The 26,552-nt window shown below is 32.8% G+C and overlaps 1 protein-coding gene across 2 annotated transcripts in view; it reads right to left on the reverse strand.

Annotated features, from left to right (window-relative positions):
- Window positions 1-26,552, reverse strand: part of LRBA (LPS-responsive vesicle trafficking, beach and anchor containing) — a 497,077-nt gene that overhangs the window by 345,995 nt on the left and 124,530 nt on the right. For both annotated transcript variants that reach the window (XM_004685322.2, XM_012726881.1), the window contains exon 33: window positions 22,273-22,334. In XM_004685322.2, the coding sequence (XP_004685379.1) occupies window positions 22,273-22,334 (62 nt within the window). The remainder of the gene's footprint in view (window positions 1-22,272; window positions 22,335-26,552) is intronic.

Consider the following 26,552-nt stretch of genomic DNA (forward strand, 5'->3'; position numbering starts at 1 on the left):
GAAAACTTAAAGCACATTGTACCACAAATACTGACGAATGCTTGAGTAACAGACAAGACCACTATTTGGGTAGATCATTTCCAGTTAAAAATATGTACTATTACAAAAGAGGATATATTGATTACCAAAATACTATATAAACTAATTCACTATATTCCTATGCATGTTTCCCATTTAAAAGTCAAAGACGGAATTAACCAGTAGACAATGTAAACATTACTTTTCAAAGTCATCTCAAAATAAAATTAAATCCTCATCTCAGTATAGTAAGTGTTAATTTTAATCCAAACAGGCCTGATGGATGGAAATATGGCTAGATTTAAAAAGGCCAATGAGTGTGTGTGTGTCTGAGTGTAAACATTTTTTAAAGATCTGGAAATAAATCATCTTAATGCTCCTTAAAATTAAGAAGCCCTGGCCCTCCCTGGTGGCGCAGCGGGTTAAAGCACAGCACTGAGAATATAAAGCCGCTTCCGCATGAGTTCGATTCCTGCCTGCCCTGGAGGTGACCACTGGCGAGGCAGACCTCTCCTGACGCGCCTGCTGCTCCCCTTAGCAGTGTACTTCGTCGATCTGCCTGTTCTGCTCCCCACTCTGTCTCTGGTGAATCCTCTCACCACCCCTGAGCCTCTGGCCTGTACCCCAATTCTGTATGCATAAATAAATAAATCTTTAAAAAAAAAATTAAGAAGCCCTACCTACATATAACCCCAACTGATAATGTTTTTGTTCTGTTTTGGTTTTTTTTGCTGTTGTTGTTGTTTTATAATGCTCAAGGCAAAAGGCCACACTGGGGTGCTTCATAGCTCACCATAAACCACAATGATAAAATAACTTTAAAATCATCTAGTTTCATCCCTGCTGACTGCATGACTGCTTTGTTTCACTCCAAATTCTTAATATTTTCAAAACACACCTTTGCTTTCTATTTTCTTTTTTATCCTCAATTTTGTGTTACTTTCCGTTACATTTTGGAAAGCCTAAGGTAACTCTTAGGACTCAAATCTTTGATTACCAAAGATTTGATTTTGTCATGTGGTTCTATTTCGTGAAGAATCTTAGTGAGAGCATACTAACTATAAACAAAGCAGATAATAACAATAGTAGAATTTCACTATATAACAGAATGAAAATTAGATATAAAGTCAGACATATGAGAGTAGTATTGATGAGATATACAAGAAAAGATAAGGCAATGTGTTGTTTTAATAATAACAATAAGCAAGTCATGAAAACTATTTTCTCAAACTGATTCTAACAGTGTTTATCTTTGGGCAGATCACTTCAAATATCTAAATCCCCTGACAAAATTTCTTCAGACTATATTATGATTCACTAACTTAATTTTAAAAGTAGTGACTGATACATCTACAATAACCAATTTCTCAAAATTCACAATCTACCTAAACTGAAACAACAAAATAGAGATCATACATTCTGTCAGTAGGTAAACCAAGTTAGGGATAAACAGAAATACCTTTTTAATTTAAAATCCTTTTCATTCCAGTAAAATGAAATACAGCTCAGTAAAAGGAAAGCAATAAAATTTAAAATAACCAGCTATCCCTCAGAGAACATGTGTTACACCCTCTGCTCTCTCAGATTTAGGAACAGGAACAGAGAAGGAGAGAAAAATACAGGTAAGTTTAATCTTGCTACAGAAGTTCCCACAACTCAGTTTCCAAGCACAGCAGGAGTCACCAAGTCTAAAGGATAAGCCCTAAACCTAAGAATGTGTAAGAACAGTAGAATAGACGCATGCAACAGCAAGTGAACCCAGAAGAGCTTCAAAGTATTTCATGACATAGGAAAATTATCCTAGAAAAGCTGAGACTTTTGGGGATGAGAACACAGCAGTGACCCTAGTGACAGAAAGCGGGGTATCAGAAGGGACTAGGATACCTCGAAGGATGCCACAAGCCAGGAGCTGTAGCTCACGCTCCTCCTAGGCTCCTACCCAACACAGCATGCCAGCCTCACACTTTACTTGAAAATCTGATATAGCACAAGCATGTAAGGGCACAAGGCCTTAACCCGACTGAGTTTTCATTCAGATCACTTATTGGAAGGAAAATCTCTAAGTGAAAATTAACTTCAGTAAGAAGGAAGTTTAAAAGGGACTTTTTATGCTAGTTAAATCAGGAAGAAAGACAAGAGGGCCTCTTTTATATAATTCTTCAGGTCAGACATACTGTCTTAAAAAGCATTTTTCTGTATTATTTTCTCGATCAATTATATCTGATTTTTATTAACCAAGTTATATAAAACTACACATGGATAAAACAAAGAGACTCATTTTGAGTAGATAGTTCACATAACTTTTATTCTCATATAAAATTGACATACATGAAGTATAAAATTATGACGTAAATTACATTTAAATTTCATAAATACTTTAAACAACATGATACGGGTCAGATAAAAAAAACTAGATTAACTATAGTAAATTTACCACCTAAATACTTTTAAGAATAAACTTAACTTGGTATGTCATACAAAATACTTTGTCCTTTTTCATTAAAACCAAATTACACCTGAAGGGACACAAGGAAGTAGAAAAGCCCCATTTTATATAAAACCTCAGAACCTATTTTCTATTACCTACACATTAGGATTCTTGTTTTCCAATCATCATCTCTAAACCCATAAGTGCTAATTTATACTAACTGCTACCTAATCACCCAGAACAAAATGATTTTCACTAAATAAAAAAACAGACAAAATGGAAAATGAAATGAAAATATAAATCTTACACTTTCAGATACTATTATGAAAATCTAACGGTTCTCATATATGCTGAATTTTGTCTTTCATCCATTCAAACATGTTATTAACATTTAATAAAATGTCACATACTAGGTACATAAACATTTACTAAAAGGAATTAATAACAGAGATAAAAAGAATTTGAGGACCATAGGAACAGAAATTAATTCTTTATAATAAACCTATAAGGTTTATTTTCTTCAAATTGAAACATTTTCTATAATCCGTAAGAAAGATGCCAAAACTGCAAAAAGGATTAATTAATCATGCCATCCTGAAGCATTTTTCTATATTTCTGAGAAAAATATCAAAGAAGGTGTTAGTCTAAACAGTTTTGTAAACCACAGTTCAATATAACCTTTAGCAAGTCTTAATAGTTGAAAGAAAAGCTTAATGGTTTATCATCTTTCATGATCATTTCAATATTTCATCATCGTATTTACAATTACATAGTGATGCAAAATGCATGGTATGTTTAAAAGTCTTGGTTATTCTTTTCCCAGAGGTATTGATGAAAAACACGTTAAAAGCCTCAAATCCAACCACTAATGCAACTAAGTAATTTCAAAACACATTTCAGCACTTTGGAGAGGAAGGGCTCAAAACAAAACAAAAGAGTCAATAATTTCATACCTATACTAAGCTGTATTTAATTGACTATCACTTCCTAAGCTTATAATTGTTGACTAGTCAATATTTAGTAAAATATAAGCTTACTAATGCCTTTAAGTCATAAAACAACAACACAGATAGTGAAGTCTATTAAATAGAGACTTCTACCAAATTTCAAATACAAGCTTTTGAAGTAGTAGTCAAAGTATGTTTTTAGTGCTGATGTTAAAAACCAACTTCATTAACCAGATTAAATCTATTCTTCCCTGTAGCCAATAAGTATAGATAAAAATGAGTAACACTTAATATTCTGTGCATATTGGTTTATATTAATATAATTCTCATTTATATTAATTGAGTTTTCTATAAATATGATAATTTCCTACAGCATATTTTATTCTTGAGTGACTACAAGAACATACTAACTTTGAAAAGCAATTTCCAAATATTACTAAGTTCTAAAACTAAAATTGATCCCCATACCTATACAGACTACATATGATCTGCTTTTTTTTTTTTCCTTTTTTGGCCAAATCCTCAATGCCAATATTAAATGCAGTATCAACTTCTTACTCTAGTAAGCTAGATAAACAGTAAACTATCTTTAAATCTTAACTGAAAAAAAGTATAAAATGAGTGGTATAGACTACATAGCAAAAACCAAGAAGAAAAAGAAGATAAAAAGGACATTACATAAAGGAGAATAAAAATTTTCCCTACAACCTGGAGGGAAATCAAGTTGAAAAAATAAAGCAATACTTGAAGAATTTTAGAAAGAATCCAGTGTCAAAAATTGAAGGCATGGAGTAAAAAGGAGGATTGTGGAAGGACAGGTATGAAAATAGTTTATATGACTGAAAAACATGTAGAACACACAAAATCTCAGCTACCTTTCCCACACTGCATAATCATTCCACCATGAAAAAAGAAAAGTTTTATTCTTTAGAGGAAGAAACTTCTGGACACTGTAAAAAGCTGTACTGCATTAAAAAAAAAAAAAACTGAAAATGTAGTTTCTAAACTATGAGACTCAAGGAATATCAGAGAAGTTTATTCTCAAACAAATAATATTTAAGAGGCCATGATAAATCAATAGTAAGGATAGACAGCTGGTATAAATATAGCTGCAAGTGTTTTTTGTTCATTACACTAAAATTGGGAAAGATAGCAAGAGTCACCAGTCATTAGAGAAATATGTGAATGACAGACACCAAAGGAATCAGCAGAGGGCAAAGATTCACAGAAAATACATAATAATACGAAAACAGTAATGAAAAGAAGATTAAAATATGATTAATGTCATCAGAAAGAGAACCTTTCATGCAAAGAAAAATAAGGCAGTGAGATTATTTTATTTATTGGTAGATTATTTCCATTGTATAAGATTTCTTCAGAGAAACAGAATCAATAAGATGGAGACACATTTTTTAAGAAATTTGTTCACACAGTTATGGCAATTGATATGTTCCAAGCTCTTGGATGAATCTGCAACTGGAGACACACGAAAGCTGAGAGCATAATCCCACACCAAGTAAAAGGTGTAGGAAACAGGAGAACCAATGGTGTAGTTTCAATCTGAAGGTCAAAAGACTCGAAATCCAGAAAGAGCTATTGATTCTTTTCTAGTTTAAAAGTAGGAAAAAGCTAATGTCCTGCTCCAAGGCAGTAAAATAGATGAAATCTTCTCCTACTTGAAGGATAGTCATCCTTTTTATGCTAGTTAGACCTGAAACTGACTGGATGAGGTCCACCCATATTAGTGAGCGTAATCAATTATACTCACTGTACTGACTTAAAATGCAACCTCATCCAGAACAACACCCTCACAGAAAACCCCAGAATGTCTGACCACATATCTGGGCACCTCATGACCCTATCAAGTCGACACAATGAATTAATCATCCTCTCTCTTCCTCCACACACCTCAAAAAAAAAAAAATCCCCAAAAAATGCTCTTAGATATTAAATGTTATCAGAGGATAGGAACTTAGAGGGAAGAAAGCACAATGGACCATGGTGATGAACTACTGGCAATTTAGTAGCAGGTATCTTAAGGTAGCAATATCTGATTGGGATAACCCAAATTTACTACAATTAAAATAATTATTATTTTTAAATATTTATTTATGCATATTTATGCTGAGGTAGGGCTCTCTCTGGTGGCGCAGCAGGTTGAAGCACAGCACAAAGAAGATAAAGCCTCTTCAACATGAGTTTGATTCCCGGCCAGGGAGGTGACCCAAATGGCGTAGCAGACCTCTCCTGACCCACCAGCTGCTGCCCTCAGCAGTGTATTTCATCCATCTGCCTGATCTGTTCCCCAATCTGTGTCTGGTGAATCCTCTCACCACCCCCGCACCTCTGTACCCCAGTTCTGTATGCATAAATAAATCTTTTTTTAAAAAAAAAGAGCTGGAGTACAGGAAGAGGTGCAGAGGGATGTGAGGATTCACCAGAGACAGAGCGTGCAGCAGAGCAGGTAGATTTTGCTGAAACACTGCTGAAGGGAGCAGAGGGGAAGACGAGAGAGGTATGCTGTGCCACAGGGGTCAGATCCCTGGCCAGGGAACGAACTCAGGACTTATAGGTGATAGTGCTGAGAGTTAACCCTAGACCACAAGGAGGCCATAATTTCTTTTTTAATTATTTAATAATTATTCATTTCTTGGAGGCCTCCCTGATGGATAGCAATTTTCAAGTCTCCAATACTGATAGCCAAACCAGCTACAAAGTTTAAAGGTTTTTAAATAATTTTTTTCCTATAAGCAAGGTCTGAAAAGTTCTACCCTCATGACTAAGAAATAATGATGTGCCTCATAAAAATTAATAGATACTGCAATATCCTCTCCCATCCCTGTTACGCTTGAATTTTTCACATAGAATACTGATTACCACCAGATTTCTTTTGTGAAGTGGGAGGGGGACAAGAAGACTAAAGAAAAGTAGAATTAATGTTAACAGAAAGTTAAAATTTCATGTAATAAAAGCAAGCAGGTATACTGTTTTATTCATTACTTTATTCACCCATACATTTATTCATTACTGTATTTCCTGTACTAAAACAGTGACTGGAACATATATGGTAAATGATTGACAAATGTTGAATTAGTGTGCCTCTCAAAAAAGAGGCCATCTGGGACACAGGAAATAGGTATTGCCATTTAAGAGAGAAGAGGAAAATTCTGGATGGATAGAAGAATCCTTCCAAGATGACAGCTTTCTACAGAGCTAAAGAGTAGCCTACCCAGAGTAGAACAGGAAAATGGATATTTCCAAGCCTACATCTTCAGCAAAATCATCAAATCAATAGGTATAAGGTGTTTGGGGTTTTTTTTTTTTAATGATATTGGTAAGTTTATGATTCCAGCAGAAAATTTAGAAATAAATTTGTGAGTGCACAGAAGTATAAATAAACCAAAGGGGAAAAAAGTAATTCTAAGAGAAAGAAAATAGGACAAACACATGAAAAGCAGGCAGGCAGGCAGAGAGGCAGGTAAACACAGTCCACAGCGAATACTTACATCATCACAATAATGTAACCCTAAGTATGAATTTAGTGAAACAATGTGCCCTTACAGTGAGAGGCTGTGACACTGAAAAGGAGCTCAGTGTAAGTACTCCATGACCATCTTCCACAGAGGACATTAGGTAATGTCTAAAACACAACAGTCAAGAAACAGCTACTCAAGTGCACTATTTACAAATAAGAAGGAAATTAGAAGAAATAACTGAAAGAACTGAATGTGGGGGGGGGGGGAAGGATGTCCTGAAGGAACTCCACTATACGGGTTTCATGGACTCACCCTACCCCAAATATCGTTACTACAAATCCCAAAGAACAGCATGCTGGGGCCTGGGGGTGGAGCTGAGCAGACAGGTTTGGACATAAAACAGGACATGTGGGCTTTAAGGGTCTCTTGGCTCTTCACTGTTTCACTGTGCTGTTGGGGTTCCAGGTCAGCGGAACTGGTAAGACACGTCAATTAACTTATCTCCCTCTGTCTTTCCCTGAGTTACTCATTTCCTTTTTTCCTTGTAAATAAACCCAGTATTAACCTTTGTGTGTGTGTTCCTGTGGTTGAATCTTAAGCCCATGAGTGAGGGTCCAAGTTAGGGAACCCATTTCCTTCATGAAAGAGTCAAAGGGGAGAGAGATAATCGAAACAGGGAATTTATCACTTTAAATTCTGTACTGTTGTTAGAGCTGTGGAACAATATGTGTTTTCTTTAATTAGAATGTATTTTAATATACATTAATTTCATAAATAGAAAAATTTATTTCATAAATATTTTCTAAGTGAATAATATGTATTTCAAAATAATTCTGAAATAGCTCTAAGTAACAGAATAAGCATTCAAGTTTTATAAATAATGATCTAAAAGAAAAATATAAATAACCATTTTGGTGTTTTTGTTTTTAAAGCTAGAATCCTACTTGGTACCAAAGGAAACTAAATGCACTGCTATGGATAGAAAAACAATCTCCTTTCTCAGTACTGATCTTATGATACAAACATGTTTTAAAGCAGAATAAGAAAAAAAATGGAACAAAACTTTAAATCACGTCAAAATACTTTTTTCCTTCAGTAACAAAAACAAAAATGTCAAGGTTCATGCTCTTCATTGAGCATATATATATACATATATATGTATACATATATATACACACATATTCTAAAATGTTAGTTTGTGTCTTTTTACGATAAATTGATTTGATACAATTTATTGTAGTATCAATTTCCTAACAAATAACAGAAACAACAGTAGGAGTTTAGGGAGGAGGCCACAGTGCCTAAATGAAGAGGAAGATGAATGAGCTCAAAACTGAGAACCAGGTAGGACACAGGACACATAGGAGGACTAAAGGTCAGAACTAGAGAAAACTTATTCATAGTAAAGATACAGTAATCTTAAATGCTCAAAGTAAACTATCAAGAACTTTTCAACAGTGTTTGCACTTTGCGTCAGGACTCTCTCAACAGCACATCTAACACAAACTCAAGTAACCACGAAAAGCTTATATACCAAGAAAAGAATATAGCAAAATAGGAAAGGATAGCCTTTATTCCATTGCCTCTTTAAAAGGTAATACAAATCACTGCATGAAATAGCTAATTAAAATGCTGCCCTTTGGAAAGTTTTGGCTTCAGTTATTTTGTAAATATAAATATCCAAAATGTAAACCTAGTTTGTACAAATATGCTCAGTTTATAAATATATATTATACTAATATATATATATGTATATATCTGTGTGTGTGTGTGTGTGTGTATACATACACACAAATAACTACAGGGTTAAGAAAAAAAAGCAAAGAAATTCTATTTTAAAACTGGATTAGCAAATAGACCTTTTTTGAGTAAGCAGTTCAATTTGCATTAATACAAGGATTTAATATTGCAATAGTAAATATTGTCCTAGAAAATAAAGACTAAGAATTTTAAAATCCAAAAGATTGAGATAACTAATGCAATTGTGTAATTACCGTATTGTTTTAAAGTATTTGTAAATAATTCAAGACCACAACCCTTTGCTGTTACTATATTTAATCATATATTAAAATATATTTGCAAGTGCCTTTAAAAAATCTGTTTTCAGACTTTTTCAGGAAAACATTCTGCAATAACGATTCCGTGAATAACTTCCAAACAAATGTCAATTTAGTTTGTATCTTTCACATTTGAACTGTAAGTCTTAATTTCAGTAAAGGTGACAAAAGTTGCTCTTATCCTTTCCAGCTATAAGCTCTTAACAGATGATCATCATTAAGTTTATATCAGGGCTTCACATCCAGGAGCTATATAAATGTGTCCTATTAGTACATGGTCAGTCTGTTTGGCAACGCCAGTTCTCCAGACATATGGCAATTGCTACCCTTTGAGGTCTGAAGTCAAGTCTTTAGGGAATCTCAAAGCCTGCACTGAAATTACAGGGAGTATTCATTAGAGACTGCTAGAGAGGAAACATGAAAGACTTCCATTAAAACGATATAAAACAGCTAATTATTTTTAAAAGATTTTTGAGTGATCTAATGTACTCAGCTATAATAAAATGCATTTACCAACTAAATTATTTTTAAAGGCACTGTTTGCAGGACATTGGGTACAAACAGCATTCTTCATGCCCCTACTTCAATATACCTAACTTTTCTAAAAATCAAAATTTTTATATCTTTAGAAAGAATGAAATTGTGTTCTACACTAAATTGTCTCTACAGATCACTGCAAACATTTATGAAATAAAGGTGTTTTAGAAATAAAGTTCTGTTTTCTAATATTTTCTTTTGAATAATGTAGTCTGTTAACCTCAGCCAACTTATTCTTTTTTTTTTAATCTAGTTTGTCTCTATTTCAATTTTATTCCATTCTAATCTAATAAAAAGTATATGGATAAAATAAGTTATTAGTCAATCTATGGAATGTCATTTATTGGATATTATGGGAAAAAATCTGAAGGTACAAATATTAATTTTTTTTTAAATTCTGTAAGTTTCAATAGCGTTTGAAAGCAACCCACTTCACTGTATTGTCAAGATTTAGAAAAACATAAAAAGCATTAATTATTTCCTAATTAACATTACCATTTTAACTTTCTGAACACTTTTCAACTGGACAGAATGGTTATTTACTAAATTTTACAGCAAAGCAAATACTATAGTAAAAAATCACAATAAAATGTTAATATAAAATTCATTAGTTGGCCTCAATCACTTCTTGAATTTACATATGTGTTAGTTTCTGACAGCCTAATTCCAAAAAGCAATTACAATCTGAATACATATGTAAAAAGATAACAGAAAGCAAGTATGTTAAACCAGTTTGAAAGAATAAAAATCTAAGGAAAACAGATTACAAATGATTTATATGGATGCCTAGTGCTGAAGTTAATTACAAGTAACCTAATAAAATAGTGCCTTTATTATTGTACAGCAAGTAATAGCTCTAGATGTAAAAAGCAGAACTCCTTCTGGTGACTTTTGTGTGCTCAATCCCACAGCACACAACATTAAGAATTAAACAAGTAGTAAATAAGGCATACAGAAAACAGCAGCTTTTAACTAAAAGCAGAGAACTCTCCTGCTGCTTAACCATTTGGAGTCTTCTATTCTGAACTGACACCATACTAAAATGATACTGTATGTAGTCTTGGAGTTAATTCTTAATGTTAATAAAAGATGAAATTTTTATTTCAATGTTGAAAGATTTATATGAAATAAAAAATAACCTGAAAAAAATACCTCCATTAGTATCAAATAAGGTATTTTTTATGTTAATGCTAATGATAATTTCTCCAAAATAAAAAAAACCTCATGTTATAGCTATTTAAAGTAGCTGACCCTCAATTGAAACCTATATTATTCAAGATACATACACTGTGCATGTTACAGTTGTCTACAACCACAATATATAGCCAGTAATGGTTGCTTAATGAATTTCCTGATGAAAGGAAGACCTTTCAGTCCAGGCCCTCCTCTCTTTCAAATATCAATGAATCTAATGAGATACAAGTTTACATCAACTTTAAGTTAAATGAGTAAATTCTAAATGTGTAGGTTACAGATAAACATCATAATATAAACCATTCTTTAATCTACAACACAACTGAAATAGTAATTTGATGAAGTACTTGCTCACTTAATTTTGCTGGGTAAATCAGGACTGATCTATTAAATTCATCTTCACTACAAACATATGCAATATTAACTTATTTTACCTTTTTTTTGATCAATAACTTCACAAATTGGAAGTTGTCTACTCAAGTATGGCAAAACATTTTAAAGGCAGGGATCTTTGAGTTTTCAACAATACCTCTTTATGTTTTTTTCCTCTCTCCCAACTCCCTCTGCCCTCTCCCTCTCTCATTAACATTCAAATGCTTATTAAGGAGATAATTTAACAATGCTAGGTGAAGCACAGCACTAGGAACACTCAAAGATCTTCAAAGCATTATAGTATATATTAACTTCCAATGGCTGCTGTAAGAAATTGCCAAAAATTGGTAGCTTAAATTACTACAAATCTATTCTCTAATGTTCTGGTATCACACGTCCACAATCAGTTTCACCAAGGCAATAGGAAGCTGTGTGCTAAACTACTTGCTATCATAGACACTCCAGAAAAACACTGTTTCTGGTCTTCTCCATCTCCTGGTAGCCTCAACAGTGTCCCTTGGCTTATGATGATATCTATCCATCTAGGATATCAGGACCCACACACGCACTTCAGGATTACCTCATCTAAAAGTCCTTAACTTAATCACACAAAACCCCTTTTCCAAATAATGTAACTTTCACAGGTGCCAGCAATGTGATGTGGATTATCTTTGGGGAAGCCCTTTAAATCAAACTATCACACTAGGAAAAAAAAAAAAAAAGAAACAGCATGTTGAAAAAAACTAATAACCAGTTTTAAAAAATTCAAAAAGATAAAATAAAAACCTGTTTTTAAAAGTCAGCAGATCATAAGAGCTGGAAAATTTTTGAGCAAATCAACCTGTGCACCATGTGTTGGGTTATATGATTAGTTACATCTTAAAAAAATTCTGCTTAGGGGCCCTCCCTGGTGGCGCAGCGGGTTAAAGCACTCCACTGAGAAACTAAAGCCACTTCCGCATGAGTTCGATCCCCGCCTGCCCCGGAGGTGACCACATGGCGCAGCAGACCTCTCCTGACCCGCCCACTGCTCCCCTCAGCAGTGTACTTCATAGATCTGCCTGTTCTGCTTCCCGCTCTGTCTCTGGTGAATCCTCTCACCCTCCGCATCTCTGGCCTGTACCCCAGTTCTGTATGAATAAATAAATAAATCTTTAAAAAAAAAAATTCTGCTTAACTTACAAAGTATAAAGTCTATCAGGCTGTACAAAAGGAAGAGTTGGGCAGTTGAGCGACGGGTACCAGGCAATCTCATAAAGTGCAACTTCTAACAGAGAGAAAAAAGCAGATAGACAGACAAATGTCCAAATAAGTAAGGAGAAATACAGAGAGTGATAAGAAATCACTCTCCTTTACTCTTCTTTAGCTTATAGCAAACAGAACTCTCACAAATTAGACCAGTACTACAAAGCAAAAACAAACATTTTGAATGCGCATATATAGGAGACAATTTAGAAAGTCAGAAAATTTATATGTATTTTAGGTAAAGAGACAGCAAGTCTTTATTTTGAAAAAATAATAAGTAAAAATTAAATTTGCTCTCTTTTTTTGCTAACAAGAATAATCTGATAAACCACAAGCTCAAGGTAATACAACCATTTTAATTAAATGCCCAATGCAAGCTCGAGCTAATAAAGAATTTTTTTAATTTACTTTCTTACAAAGTTGCTCACTTTTGTACAGTATTTGATTTCTCCCCTCAAGTGTAATCCAAGCACACCTCACCACCACAGCATTCATGATCCATCATTACTGTCACTACAGCCCCTGTTCCAGTAAGTTTTAAAAGATGCTTAATTACCATCAAAAATAATAAGCTATTCATCTAATATTCAGTGTAATATTACTCTGCATTTTCACAATCACAAACTAAAATAAAAAACCCTATTTAGACACTTTGGAAATAAAACTGAAGAGTTTGAAATTGGAAAGTGCAAATTACATTTTCTCTTAGAAATAAAATTTAGAGACGCTCCTATGTAGGCAAGTTTGTCTTTATGAAAAAGGTAACACCAGCAGAAGGGAAAATGTTCATTTCCCTCCCAGAAATAAGCGGCGTCAGAATCTGTGATACTTCACAGTTTTCTGTATCTTCCTCTCTCCCCCATTCTGATTGCACTCAAATTGAGAATAATCATGATCAGCAACTGTTAATGTTACTGATGTATTTGGTCAGAAAGAAAACTGATAACCAGTGAAATGGACTATAAAAATATTTCTCAACTATGATAATACAAGAGGTTTGTTAAAAGTAATGTAGTATAAGTTAAAAGCACTGAGGTAAATAAGAGATCTTTTAAAAAGCCAGTTACTAATCTTTATGATGTATTCTGGTAATTCAGTTTCACAAAAAGATATGCCATTAAAGCTAGACAGAAAATAGTAGAATCACCCTGAGGGCCTAAAGGACAGTATCAGTTATCCATTAACTTTGCCTACATGGGAAAGGCCAAAAACTCATCTCTGAAATCTCTCCTAGTTTCTAATAGTCAATGGTTTGAGAAGAAACTGGGTTAGTCTGGGCACCTAACTTACAGATGGAATGGAAAATAATGAAAAAGATACTCCAAAAACTGAATTTATAAAGCAAAGGTCTAACGTACCAAAATAACTACACACAAAAAATATATTTAAAAGTTAAACTTTACATTTTGTTAAAAACACTTTATGGGCCCTCCCTGGTGGCGCAGCGGGTTGAAGCACAGCACTGAGAATCTGAAGCCACTTCCGCATGAGTTCGATTCCCGCCTGCCGCCTGCCCCGGAGGAGACCACATGGCGAGCCAGACCTCTCCTGACCGCCCGCTGCTCCCCTCAGCAGTGTACTTCGTCGATCTGCCTGTTCTGCTCCCCACTCTGTCTCTGGTGAAGCCTCTCACCGCCCCTGAGCCTCTGGCCTGTACCCCAGTTCTGTATGAATAAATAAATAAATCTTAAAAAAAAAAAAAAAACACTTTATGGTGATGGCACATGGGTGATTTGGTGATGGGAAGCCCACAGGGATTACAACTGAGATTACAAAATGATGTGAAAATAAACTATTATATTAATTTAAAAAACACTTTAATTCAGACTCTAATAATTGTTGTTTATAACCGACTTTGCTCTAAAGACTGCTCTACATAATAGTACATAAATGACCTAATATAAACATCACTCAGTTAAAAAAAAAAAAAGAATTTCAAACAAGTGAAGTGATTTGCCCAGTGTTAGATTAGTAAATGGTAAAGGAAAAAACATTCATTAAATTTCAAAATCTCTAAGTAATGAATCAACAACTACATTCAGATACAAAATAAAACCTATTAATCTAAAAAAAAAATTGAAAATCTATCATCACATTATTTCTCTGTCTCAGTCTCTTAAACTGTAATTGATATTACATTTTGGCTTTCTCCTTTTGTTATTGATGATGTAAATTAAACAGTCACTTCTAGAGAGCCCAGATACAGCCACTGATGACTTTATTATTAGGGGGGCGGGAAAGCTTTCAGAGTTTTTATTCTTCACACAGGCTTAAATCAAAGTTCAAACTTTAGATTGTTATACATGCATCCATGTTACTGTATGTTCATGTTAGGAAATGACAGCTTGGCTAAAATTAGTTGCCCAAAAAAAAAAATTTTATGGACAGAGCTTATGTGCAATTACTAATCCATAGTAACTGTGGCACCCCAAATCATGTTATGTTATTAAGATAATAAATACCTCAAATCAACTGAGGCAATACTTTAAACAGCAACTTTAAATTTTAGTTTTAAGATATAATTAACTAAAATTCATTAAATTGTGTACTATTATTTATGAAAGAATATTGAATATGGAAATATAGCTGTGACTTCAGAGTTTGGTATTAAACAAAGACAATCTCATATTTAACGATTTTAACTTTATCTTGCTATAATGCTTTAACTTCAGTAGATATATTTGAATAGAAAAACAAGGCTAAAGCAAAATTGAGCACTAATACTAAGAAGCAAAGACATGCATCCACATTCACAATCCTGTTAAAATCAGAGAAAAATTGTTATGCTTTCATATTCCTACTCATATATTCCTCCTTTTTTGCTAACATTCTCCCTAACTTCAAACTTAAGAGACTAGCTGTAAAACAGTAGGATTCCAAATTAAAGCATACTTTATTTTCAGATGTCTCCATAGTCATGGGTTGACTTCCTGTCAGGAAGAGTTCCATTTCACTGAATACCCCAATCAGCAGGGAACTTGCAGAATTAAGTGCCAGTTGATATTACTTTGTTTTGCATTTACCACCCTGGAGAATAATGTTCAAAGATCCAGTTATATAGTCAGCATGGTATCATCCTTCTGACTAGACTGCCAAGCCACAGGGTGTACAGCCAGTTCCACAAAATTTACCTTAAAAGGTTGTGTTTTCAAAATCCTAGTGTGCTAGTGAATCAACAGGATGCCTGTATTTCAGAATAAATCCTGCATCTAAAGTTAAATTATGTTCTTCTGTTACTGATAGTAACACTTTAGATCAATACTGGAAAGATCTGCATCTAGATTCAAATAAAGACTAATTAATGTTCACTAAACCATCAACTTAAATATTTTAATATCAAAACTTAAAATGCAGCACTTTCCTGATTTTGTCTTTAATGTTTTTGCTTTTGTTGAAAGACAAATGGTTTAGTTTTATAAAAAGCATTGTATTATAGAATTTTGACTCAATTAAGATCATGAATATCTTTACCATATTTCTATAACATAAAATTAACTGGGTTGATTTATGATACTTTAAATGTGTTTTTCTGTACCCTCTCCAACTTCTATAGTCCTCTCATGCTTCAAAGATCTTTAGTTCCTTCTTAGAGTGTAACTTTTTATAACACACAAAATATATTTAATTCTGAGCATTCCAATGTAGAGTGTCTATGCTGATGGCTTTGTTGGATACAAGAATGAAGTTCAAGCAGCTAAGACAAAACTAGGTGATTGAAACTGAAGCCTACTTTTGATCCAGATCGATTCTCATTTATTTGTAATCAAAAAGTTATAATTTACATTCACTGATTTTCTGTATGTACATTCTAAGGGGAAAGGGCACAATATGAAAAGTTTTAAGTATTAAATTATATTGATTCTGATTGGCCCAGAGAAGTCTACTGTCCCTGAAGTCTCACTTCCTGGAAGAAGGTTACCGTAAAAATGGCTGATTAAGGTGTAGCAAAGTGTAATTTAACATTTAATATACTTTTCAAGTATACCCCTTTTAAATAATGATTTCATATTTTTCTTATATCTAGGACCTGATTGAGAGGCTAAATGGTACCATGTGAAGAAAAAAAAAAAAAAACCAGTGTATGACACAGCTGAGTAATTGTAAAGAATCTTTACAAATAAATGTTATCCACTTATTTGATAGTTACTGAAAATTTTTTTTTCATCTGACACTCCATCGAATGACATTTACATACAGATCAATTTTACTTTCTTTGGACTTCTTGAACTCCAAAGCAAAGTTCAATTCTCTCAATGGGTTAATAATAATAATGATATTAATACTTCTTTAGCAAAAAGGTTTTCTGGCCCTGGTTTCTAAACTTTATGCTATATACTTGAACAGAATAATAACACAATAATTACAATACTACAAAAAATGTAATTTGATTTACTAAATTAATACAGGAAAGTCAAAATATCCAAATTTATCTAGAAACATAAAATTACTTCCACATAAACACATATTTTTTCCATTTACTGTCTTAGTCTGCTGTAACAACAGCTTTCCCAAAATTATATTCTAAATATTATCCAGAAGTATTACAGTTACACAAATTACTAATTTGAAGAGCCCTCCAATAAATTTAATTAAATCAAATTAAATTTAAACCAACATTTTCCAGACTATTTTTACCACCACATCCTTTTTCACAGAACATCTATTAGCATCACACAATACATACACAGAAATTTGCTCTACCGAAGATTTTGGAGAAACAGAACTGGTCAAGCAAGCATATAGCTACCACAATTTCCACCAAGGAAAAGTACAGGCACTGGACAGTGCAGAGGAAAATCAAAGTTAGATAAACAGAGACTGATCAATAGCTTTTTTGTTTTCTCCACCCATGATTCCATTTCTTATCCCTGTCCTGCACGTGTTTCTCGTCAAGACTTTATAATTCTAATTGTATTACAATTATTTGTCTCCATCATTTAGATTATAGTTTCCTTAAAAGTAGGAACTTATCTTAAAAACATTCAACACAGGCCTGTTAAATAAAAAAAAATAGATATTACAAGCAGGAATAGAGGAAGACCAAGTTAGAGCATGTATTTTCAACCAAAGCTCTGTATAAGAAATTGCATTTGAACTAAGTTTGATAAGAACAAAAACCCTCCAAGAATAATTAATGGCCTCATCATACTGCTACATAAAAACTTCAATAGGATTTCCTCCTATGTGAAAAAAAAAATGCACAAAATATTTAAAGGACATTCATATTTTCAATAAGCAACTTAAATTCAAATTTTCTTGGATTGTGGTTGGAAAAAAAGATAATCCTTTGTTTTACTGCCTACATTAATTCTTTTTAAAAGTCATACTATTTTATTAATATTCCATAATAAGCTTCCATGAAAAAAAATGAGTATACTCTAAATACAGCACAATGAGTATACAAATACACATTGAAAAGAACTTAATTTCAATTTATATTAATTTCTACAATGAGTAAAACTCACCTATAAAACAGGAATTAAATCAGTGGCAATTCGTAGTGTCTGGGGTAGGGACAAATTGCAAAGAGACACTGAAGACTTTCTGGACTCACAATGTTACATGTTTGTGTTTATATCAAAATTCATCAAACTGTACATTTAAAATTTGTGTATATACGACACTTGCATATAAATTAACCCTGAATAAATTTGATTTTTTTAAAAGGAAAATCTGATAAAAGGAAGATGAAAAAATCAAGACTATTTATAAACGAACATGACTTCAGTATTAATACCAACAAAACATAACAAAACAAACAGTATATATGTAGTATTGGATATTTCAAAATGAAAGATACTATAAGGCAAGAGCCCAAAACACAGTGAGTTATGATCACCATTACCAATGTTCACTTTTTAAACAACTATGTAAGTATCTGGATGAATAGTAATTATGCTATATGTTGGCGATACACATGAAAACAAGTTGCACTGTTTGCCTTTAAGAAGCTCGAGTATAATGGAAGAGAAAAAGCACTGAATGAAATTACTCCAATAAGGATCGAGTGAGTGCTCTGGGTAAATATTTCACTTAGAATTGTGGGGAAGACTGAAGTGAAAGAATGCTTTCCCAAAGAGATGTGATTTAGCTCAGAGGTGAAATATTTACTTATTTATTCCATAAATATCCATTGCACAATCATCACATGCAAAAGACTGTGCTTGGTTCTAGGTATTCAATATAATAGACAAAAGAGAAATCATGAACCTCATGAAGCCTGGAGTACAAAGAAGGAAACTGACAAAAATATTTTTAAAAAGCAACAAACTATAACATATAGATTTTTTATGGTACATTCTGTGATATGTGGGCTGATAAGATGAGCAGAAAAGAAAATTAAGCTGAGTTCTGAATGATGAAAAGAAATCAACAATTAAGAGTCACCAAAGTTGAAGGAGGAAAATTTCAAGGTAAGGGAAAAATTTTCAAGCAGTGAAAAGTCCAACATAAGACTGACATGAAAGAATAAAAAGAATGCTGATGCTTGATTCTTACTATGGAAACAGTTTTCAAATTAATAATTTGAAATATGAGTCAAAACAACCTTGTATCACTACCTTTCCCAAACTAATAATCATCTACATATTTTGACATAAAATTTTTAAAGAAAAAAATCACAATATCATAGTTTTAATTTAACTTTTGCTGCTAATTAATTACTCACACAGGATGCCAGACCAGACTACATGATACTTCCAGTTTTTCCATATACTCTATGCATTTCTGATAAATGGGTAAAGAATAGATGACCTGGCAGAAGGCTCAGACAATAATATGTGATTTACAGGACATGAATGCAGCTACCCTAAGATTTATCTGACAGCCCTCTCCGATAGTGGACTGTTGAGTATCCGATGGAATGATTTCTAGTCTAGAAAGTCTACTACTGAGTAGCCATACACATTATTTATTTATTAGATGTTTTGGGTTGAAACCATTTTTAAATGATGCACTTCACAATGCACAGTCATAAATTTAACTTTAAACCCAAGAAGGGAGGTAGTGTTATTGGAATGTATGTCAGACTGAATTAGGATGAGCAATGCAATGCTTTTATAAAGTGGCCTTGAATGCAATGTCAATTCTTTCAAAAATGATATTAATGTCAAATGAGCAAGAAACAAACACTTTACAAAATTCTGGAGTAACATTATCTGAAATGTTTACTTAACACTGGTTTTAAATTCATATATATTTATATAAGTGCAGATATGTATACCATAAATACTGTATGCATATATGTTACATGCTTATGAAAAGGTGAATCTGATATATTTTAAGAATTTGCTCCATTGTTTTCTGTGTATCAGAGAGTACACTTATTCCAAAAGAATGGATAATCTTACTGTAAAGAAGTAAGATTTAAATCAGGCTTTGAAGCCTAAATAGGTCTTGAATTATTTTACAAAGATTCCATATATGAAAAAACCTAATATAATGAATGATAAGCATATATTAAGTTTACTAAAAAATTTAGCGATGAGTAACACAAGTTTCTTAATTCTAAAAAATATTTGGTTTTAACAATGTAAAAATAACTGAGATAAATATATGAACTAGTGTCGAATCAAACTATTAATGAATGAGTAAATACTGAAAACTACAGTCCTGGGTGGAGCTTTATAAAAATATATTTGAAATGTTTTATCTAAATGACTGCAAACCAAATGTGAAAATTTTCTTAAATTTAAGCTGCACATTCCATTTTGTAATAAATTTTAAATTTAAGCTGTACTTAAATTTAAGATGTACATTCCATTTTGTAATAAATAGCTAATTTAAATACCTCATTAAAAAGAATGCAAAAAGAAAATACATTTTGAATGTATTCAAGAAAAGTAATCAGACATGGCTGACTGTCAAGAAATTAACAACAACTAATTTGTAAAGTTTTAAATCAAATTTGCAGATGTTAAGTTCATAAGCATATCCTGTTATTTATGTGATTAAAAAAAGAGTTTTTGACCTGATCTTTCGATCTTTGCCACTCAATCCTCTCCATCTCCTCTTAAAAAATTAATTAAAATTTTAGCAAGATGGTAGCTTTTCACTTCCCACCCTATCTCAGACTAAAAAAATTATCAATCAAACTCAAGCCATCCCCACCCAGTATCTGCAAAATGTCGACTTCAAATTCAATTTCATATTTCTTAAGCTTTCATGTAGAAAAAGACAGTTCACTTCTTAACAAAATAAATCACTTTTGTGATTGCCAACCTGACCTCTTTGAATTAGGAAAATTCAAAGTGAAAAATGTAATTATCACCCCAGAACAATCTGTATACATCTGGAGCTAATTCTGGCTTCATTTTTCACATCATTTTTCACACTGTGCTACATCTTACAGAGATGCCAAGGAACTTTTGAAGAGCTCATAAAAAATGTTAAGGACTTCAAATAAGTAACAATGTATTTTATTTAAACAAAAACCTTGAGAATATGTGGCTTTTGCAACTTACTCTACTAAGTGAGCTTCATATTCCATTTGATTGGATTAGCATTAAGCTGCCCTGTGACATATGTGACAAATAGGTGCATACACTTCATTCTTTATCTTTTCCATTTCTAACATTTATTACATACTATACTATTTTTGAAATAGCTTTCATGCATCAAAAAATATATTCAATTCCTCTAAATTGGAAAGTGAAATGTCATTATCAAAATTCACTAATGAAACAATTATAAGTAAATTCATACTATGGTGAAGAAACATTACAAGCAATGATTCTACAAAATGAGTGTAATTTCATTTTACTATAAAAACATATGACACTTTCCACCCAAGATATAAACATTCAATTATTTCAAATCAGATTATGTAATGGAATCTTTTATCTAGTCAGCGTTTTAAAAAATGGAACTTTGTAAAGGAGATGATCAAATTATTTAAAAAAAAAAGAGTCTCACTAATCTAAGAATAGGTCCACTAGAAATGTAACTACTCCTCACAAGTTCATTACAAAAAGCCATTAGATGCAATCTCTAAAAGTAATTGTTCTTATTGCATTTTATAGACAATACACAGTATTGATTTTTCACACCTTCTATGATTCTTTAATTTGTATTCATGAAATGTCCATCAACACAGTCTAAATAAATTTGGCAATATAGGCACTAAAATGAATAAATCGATGCAAAGAAGCATTAATTCTGCATTATCCTTATTCTTCAGGCAAGTAAACCATAAGAGTTGTAAATGAAGGTCAAAGGTTTTGAAATGGGTCAGAACCCTTGACCCCAAACCAATACTCTTCCTATTAAAAAAAGCTATTTTAAAGTTTTAAGTAGGGGAATTTACTACCAGCAAGATATCATTTTTAAAAGACTACAAAGAAAACTCTCAATAAAAGCATTCAGCTGTTTAATTACAAAACAGAAAAGAAACATCACAGGATACACAATCTTCATATTTTTAAGAAAAATCATTAAAGTTTAACTTAGGAGATTTAAGATTTCAGAACTCTGAAAGTAACTTTTTTGCTTTTAGAAATTTGTTTGCTGCACTTTATTATTATGAAAGTTGCCATATTTTTGTTGATGTTTTCTCCCAAATCTACTCTATGTCAAAAATAATTAGTAATGACAAGAATTCAAAATTATTTATCACTCATTTTATAACCCCTGCACAAAAGGGAAGTAATCCCATCATTCCCAGGGGATTCAGAGTGGCACTTCACAAGGTATAAAAATAAATCTGTTTCTATAACCTTAATATACCCTCTAAAGAAATCTAGCCATCTCTATCAAGATCATTTGATGTCCGGTATTTTTTAATATGACTTAAAAAACCTGTTTCTTATTTGTCAACATGAGTTCTTTCAGATTTTAAAATTATCTGCTTTGAAATCACTTCAAAAATCAAGTAGTCATTTTGCAATACAAATTAAATTATTTTAAAGCTGCATACACAAAATCCTACTATAATAAAAAAAATCAAGTAAAACTTCCTTGCAAAATAAATTCATGTGAGAACTACTATTCATTGCACTCACCTGAGAACACAGTAGCATAACCAATTCTACAACCGAGCTACTAGACTTCATGCAAACCAGACCTAAATAAAATAAAAAAAAAAAAATTACCTAGTAAAATGCAAATATGAGGGATTTATTTTTTTATACTTTGTCCAAATTTTTAAAATAAAATTTAACATTTCACACTAAGAACTAAATCATACACATTTTACTGTAAGTTTAAACAAGATACTCATCAATTACTATTGGCATCAAAACTACCATCATTTATAAACTATTCGTTCAGCTTCAAAATACTGAAACATTTATTACAACTTCATATATAATGACATTTCATACTACTCATAGAAATGTGTGTAATATATACCATATTAATCAATATCATCTACATTTTGTTTTGGGGAGAGTTGATTGTTATACATGCAGAGAAGGGAAATGGCTCCCTGACCTTTGCTTTCTCCACCACACTCTCTCCCTTCAACCTTCTAGCTATCAATCAAGTTTCCATTTTGTTTCATGGCAGCAGACATCCCAAACACTCTTATTAGTACCTTGACCTGTGACCTCAAACTAAACCTTAACAGAAGTGCAAGCCATTGTCTACTATATATTCTTTATTTCTTATAAAGTCATTTACATTTTCTTTTATGTTTCATTTTGGTTCATCAAAAATATCTCTGAAGGAATCTGTATATAGGTAATCCCTATTTGAGGAATTCATTACTTTTAATTACCAATAAAATCTAAAGTATTTCATTCAAAGCAGATTTTATAACTAGTATCTTTAAAAAGCAATATGAACAATTAAAAGTATTAAATCACTAAATAAAAAAAATTTAATTTTTATTCTATATTTTTCTAAGCAAACCCAAGTTTAAAATCTGGAATGTAACAAGATAAATTTCTGGTTTTCCTAATACACCCCACAGAGAGTACTTTCTTTCTTTCTCCCCATTTAAAGCTCTTGCAATCATCCCAGTCTATGTTATTGCCTTTTCTTAATCTTCTTGTTTGTAGTTCATTCTCCTTCTCTCTTTTACTCATCATGTTTCATATCTACTGATGACTCATCTTGACATTCTGTAGCTTTTCAAATAGTATTAACGTTAATATGGTTGTATTCTGGACATTTACCCAAAGAATGCAAAAACACTAACTCAAACAACACATGCCACTTCATGTTCATCACAGCATTACACAAAATAGCTAAGATCTGGAAACAACCTAAGTATCCCTGGGCAGATACTTGAGTAAGGAAGATGTGGCATATACACACAGTGAAAAGCTACTCAGATATATATATATATATATATATATATATATATAAAGATGAAATCCTTTGAAAACAAAATGTATGGAGCTAGAGAATAATATGTTTAGGGAAATAAATTTTTAAAAAGTTGTCTCTAATATATAAAAAAATAACTTAAAAAAAGTTAAAAGTAAGTTGTTCAACTCCCATCACTTTTTTTTTTTTTTTAAGATTTATTTATTTGTACATACAGAACTGGAGTGCAGGGGTGGTGAGAGGATTCATCAGAGACAGATTGGGGAGCATAACAGGCAGATCAACAAAGTGCACTGTTGTGGGGAGCAGCGGGAGAGAGAGGGGAGGTCTGCTGCACCATGTGGATCACTCAGGAGCAGGGATGGAACTCACACTGAAGCAACGAGGGTTTGGCTTAGCTTTGCAGAGCAGGGTTCCAACCCACTATGCCCACAGGGTAAGCCAAACTCCCACCCCATTTTAGAGAAGTCAAAATCGCCTTCTTTCAGATATTAAGTCTGAGAAAATGTATAACACAGTAAGAGATAAACTGAAGAGATGAACTGTGATCATTTGGAGGGACAGAGACCAACATAATATGTAAGATACTTTTCCTTTCCCCAATTACTGGTGTTTGTTTCCTTCCCATTTAAAAGTAAGTTTAAATCTTCTAAAATAAATACTTTGAGCAGTACGGTAAGGAAACAAAGGTGATAAAATAATGATAGTTTTTTTTCGATAACACCATGATTCCAAGGACAACACTAGTATACTTGTTTTCTTACTATTTTAGTGCTGATAATTAGACATAACTGATGAGTAATGATGAAACAGCAACATACTTCAAGATATAGGAATATTAAGATCATGAATATTCCATAATGTATCTTAGGCTTAGAAAAAGAATTCAAGGGTCCTCTCTGGTAGCGCAAAGGGTTAAAACATAGACAATGAAGCTAGCTGTAAGAGCTTCAGCACAAGTTTGATTCCTGGGTAGGGAGGTAATCTACATGGCGCAGCAGTCCTCTTCTGTCTCACCTGCTGCTCCCCTCAGCAGTGTACTTCGTTGATCTGCCGTTCTGCTCCCCACTCTGTCCCTGGTGAATCCTCTCACCACCCCTGCACCTCTGGCCTGTACCCAAGTTCTATATGCATAAATAAATAAATCCTTTTTCAAAAAAAAGTACTGGTCCTCCCAGATGGCGCAGTGGGTTAAAGCACAGCACAAAGAAGCTTAAGGCACTTCCACATGAGTTCGATCCCCATCTGCCCCGGAGGTGACCCACATGGCCTGGCAGACCTCTCCTGACCCACCCGCTGCTCCCCTCAGCAGTGTACTTCATGGATCTGCCTGTTCTGCATTCCACTCTGTCTCTGGTGAATCCTCTCACCCTCTGCGTCTCTGGCCTGTACCCCGGTTCTGTACGAATAAATAAATCTTAAAAAAAAAAAAAAGTGCTTAAGAACTCACATATGATAGATAACCTTGAGAGAATAAACTTTACTTGCTTAAGTAACTGTTTTTCTTCTTGGAAACCCTCTTTAAAAAACAAAAGCAATAAAATATGCACACTTAGAAAAGGTTATAATTACCTAAAAAACATGTTGACAACAAAAAGAACTCTTAGACACTGTGAAAACTATGAGTTACCATAAGAGAAGAAGGAGTAAGGTATGGAGAAAGAGTTGAAGTCAACTAGATAGTCAATGGCATTGGAGTTTCTGTAGTGGACACAGGGAAGCTATATGCATATAAAGGACAGAAGCAATACTCCCAAAATTTATATTGTATTGCAAACCATTGGTAAAGCAAAAAGAAATTAATAATCAATAAAAATTAATAAATGAAAATGCTGTTAATATCATTAAAACTGAGACAAGCATAAAATATATCATTCTAGGTATGATGCAATGTGAAATATTACATCTAATTAAACTTTTAGGTCTAAGAGCAAGCTACCAGAAAATACACAGGAAAAAGAAAACCATGAATTAATCACCAAAAAACAATAGTCACACAGTGCCAAATTAAGTAACAGTCTACAAATAACGAGCCAGATTTACTCAACAAATAAATACATGAAAATGGGAGGAATAGGGTGAACTATTTGGTGTCAATGATCTCTTAGGAGAAATAATTAAATGAAGTAAGTTGAATCTGTAATAATTTTACATAAAAGAAAATTGAAAATACATTTTCAATAAAGATGAATATGGGTTGGGAATATAACATTGTGGGACTACTATTTGGTGTAATGACAACATTGCAGTTATCCTGTTTTACATGATTTATGAATAATATGGATTGAGATGACATGATTTGAGATGACATGATGTTTGGGATTATTTTAAAAACTGAAAGCAAAGGGAAGTGGATATAAAAAACCATTATGGCAAAATGAAGATGGTTTGGGTAGTTCGTAGTAAGTTCCTGGATACTTCATTTTCTTCTTTATGAATATTTTAAAGTCATTAAATTTTTTTAAATGAAAATCATTTAGAATTTTATTTTCATTAATAAACTTTCTAGTACAATTAGTCACCAACAAAGGTAGAATTAAAACCAAAGCATTTTAGTTCAATGCTTTCTCTACAGTATTATCTATAATCACCTTCACTTAAAATTTTTCATTTTATAATTCATGAAATCCAAACATTCCTCACAATTTAAAATCCATAAATTATATATAAAAACTTACACAGTCCAATGGATAAGCACTGTTCAAGTGCAGATGAGAATATTACATGAGCATTTTACAAAATTTATCAGTAAAAAATCCGATTCTCAATTAAATTTTGTTCAGTAATGTAGAATTTGCAAGATTAATACCTTTAAATCCTTGAGATGATGCTCTGTAGTATCTTTTATAAGATTCAGAGACTAACTAAAAAGCAATGATGTCTTGGCCCTCCCTGGTGGCGCAGCGAGTTAAAGCACAGCCTGAGAAGCTAAAGCCACTTCTGCAAGAGTTCGATTCCCGCCTGCCCAGGAGGTGACCACATGGCGTGGCAGACCTCTCCTGACCCGCCC

This window comes from Condylura cristata, unplaced genomic scaffold (genome assembly GCF_000260355.1).
Source record: "Condylura cristata isolate star-nosed mole 26May11 unplaced genomic scaffold, ConCri1.0 scaffold00018, whole genome shotgun sequence".
Lineage (NCBI taxonomy): Eukaryota > Metazoa > Chordata > Mammalia > Eulipotyphla > Talpidae > Condylura > Condylura cristata.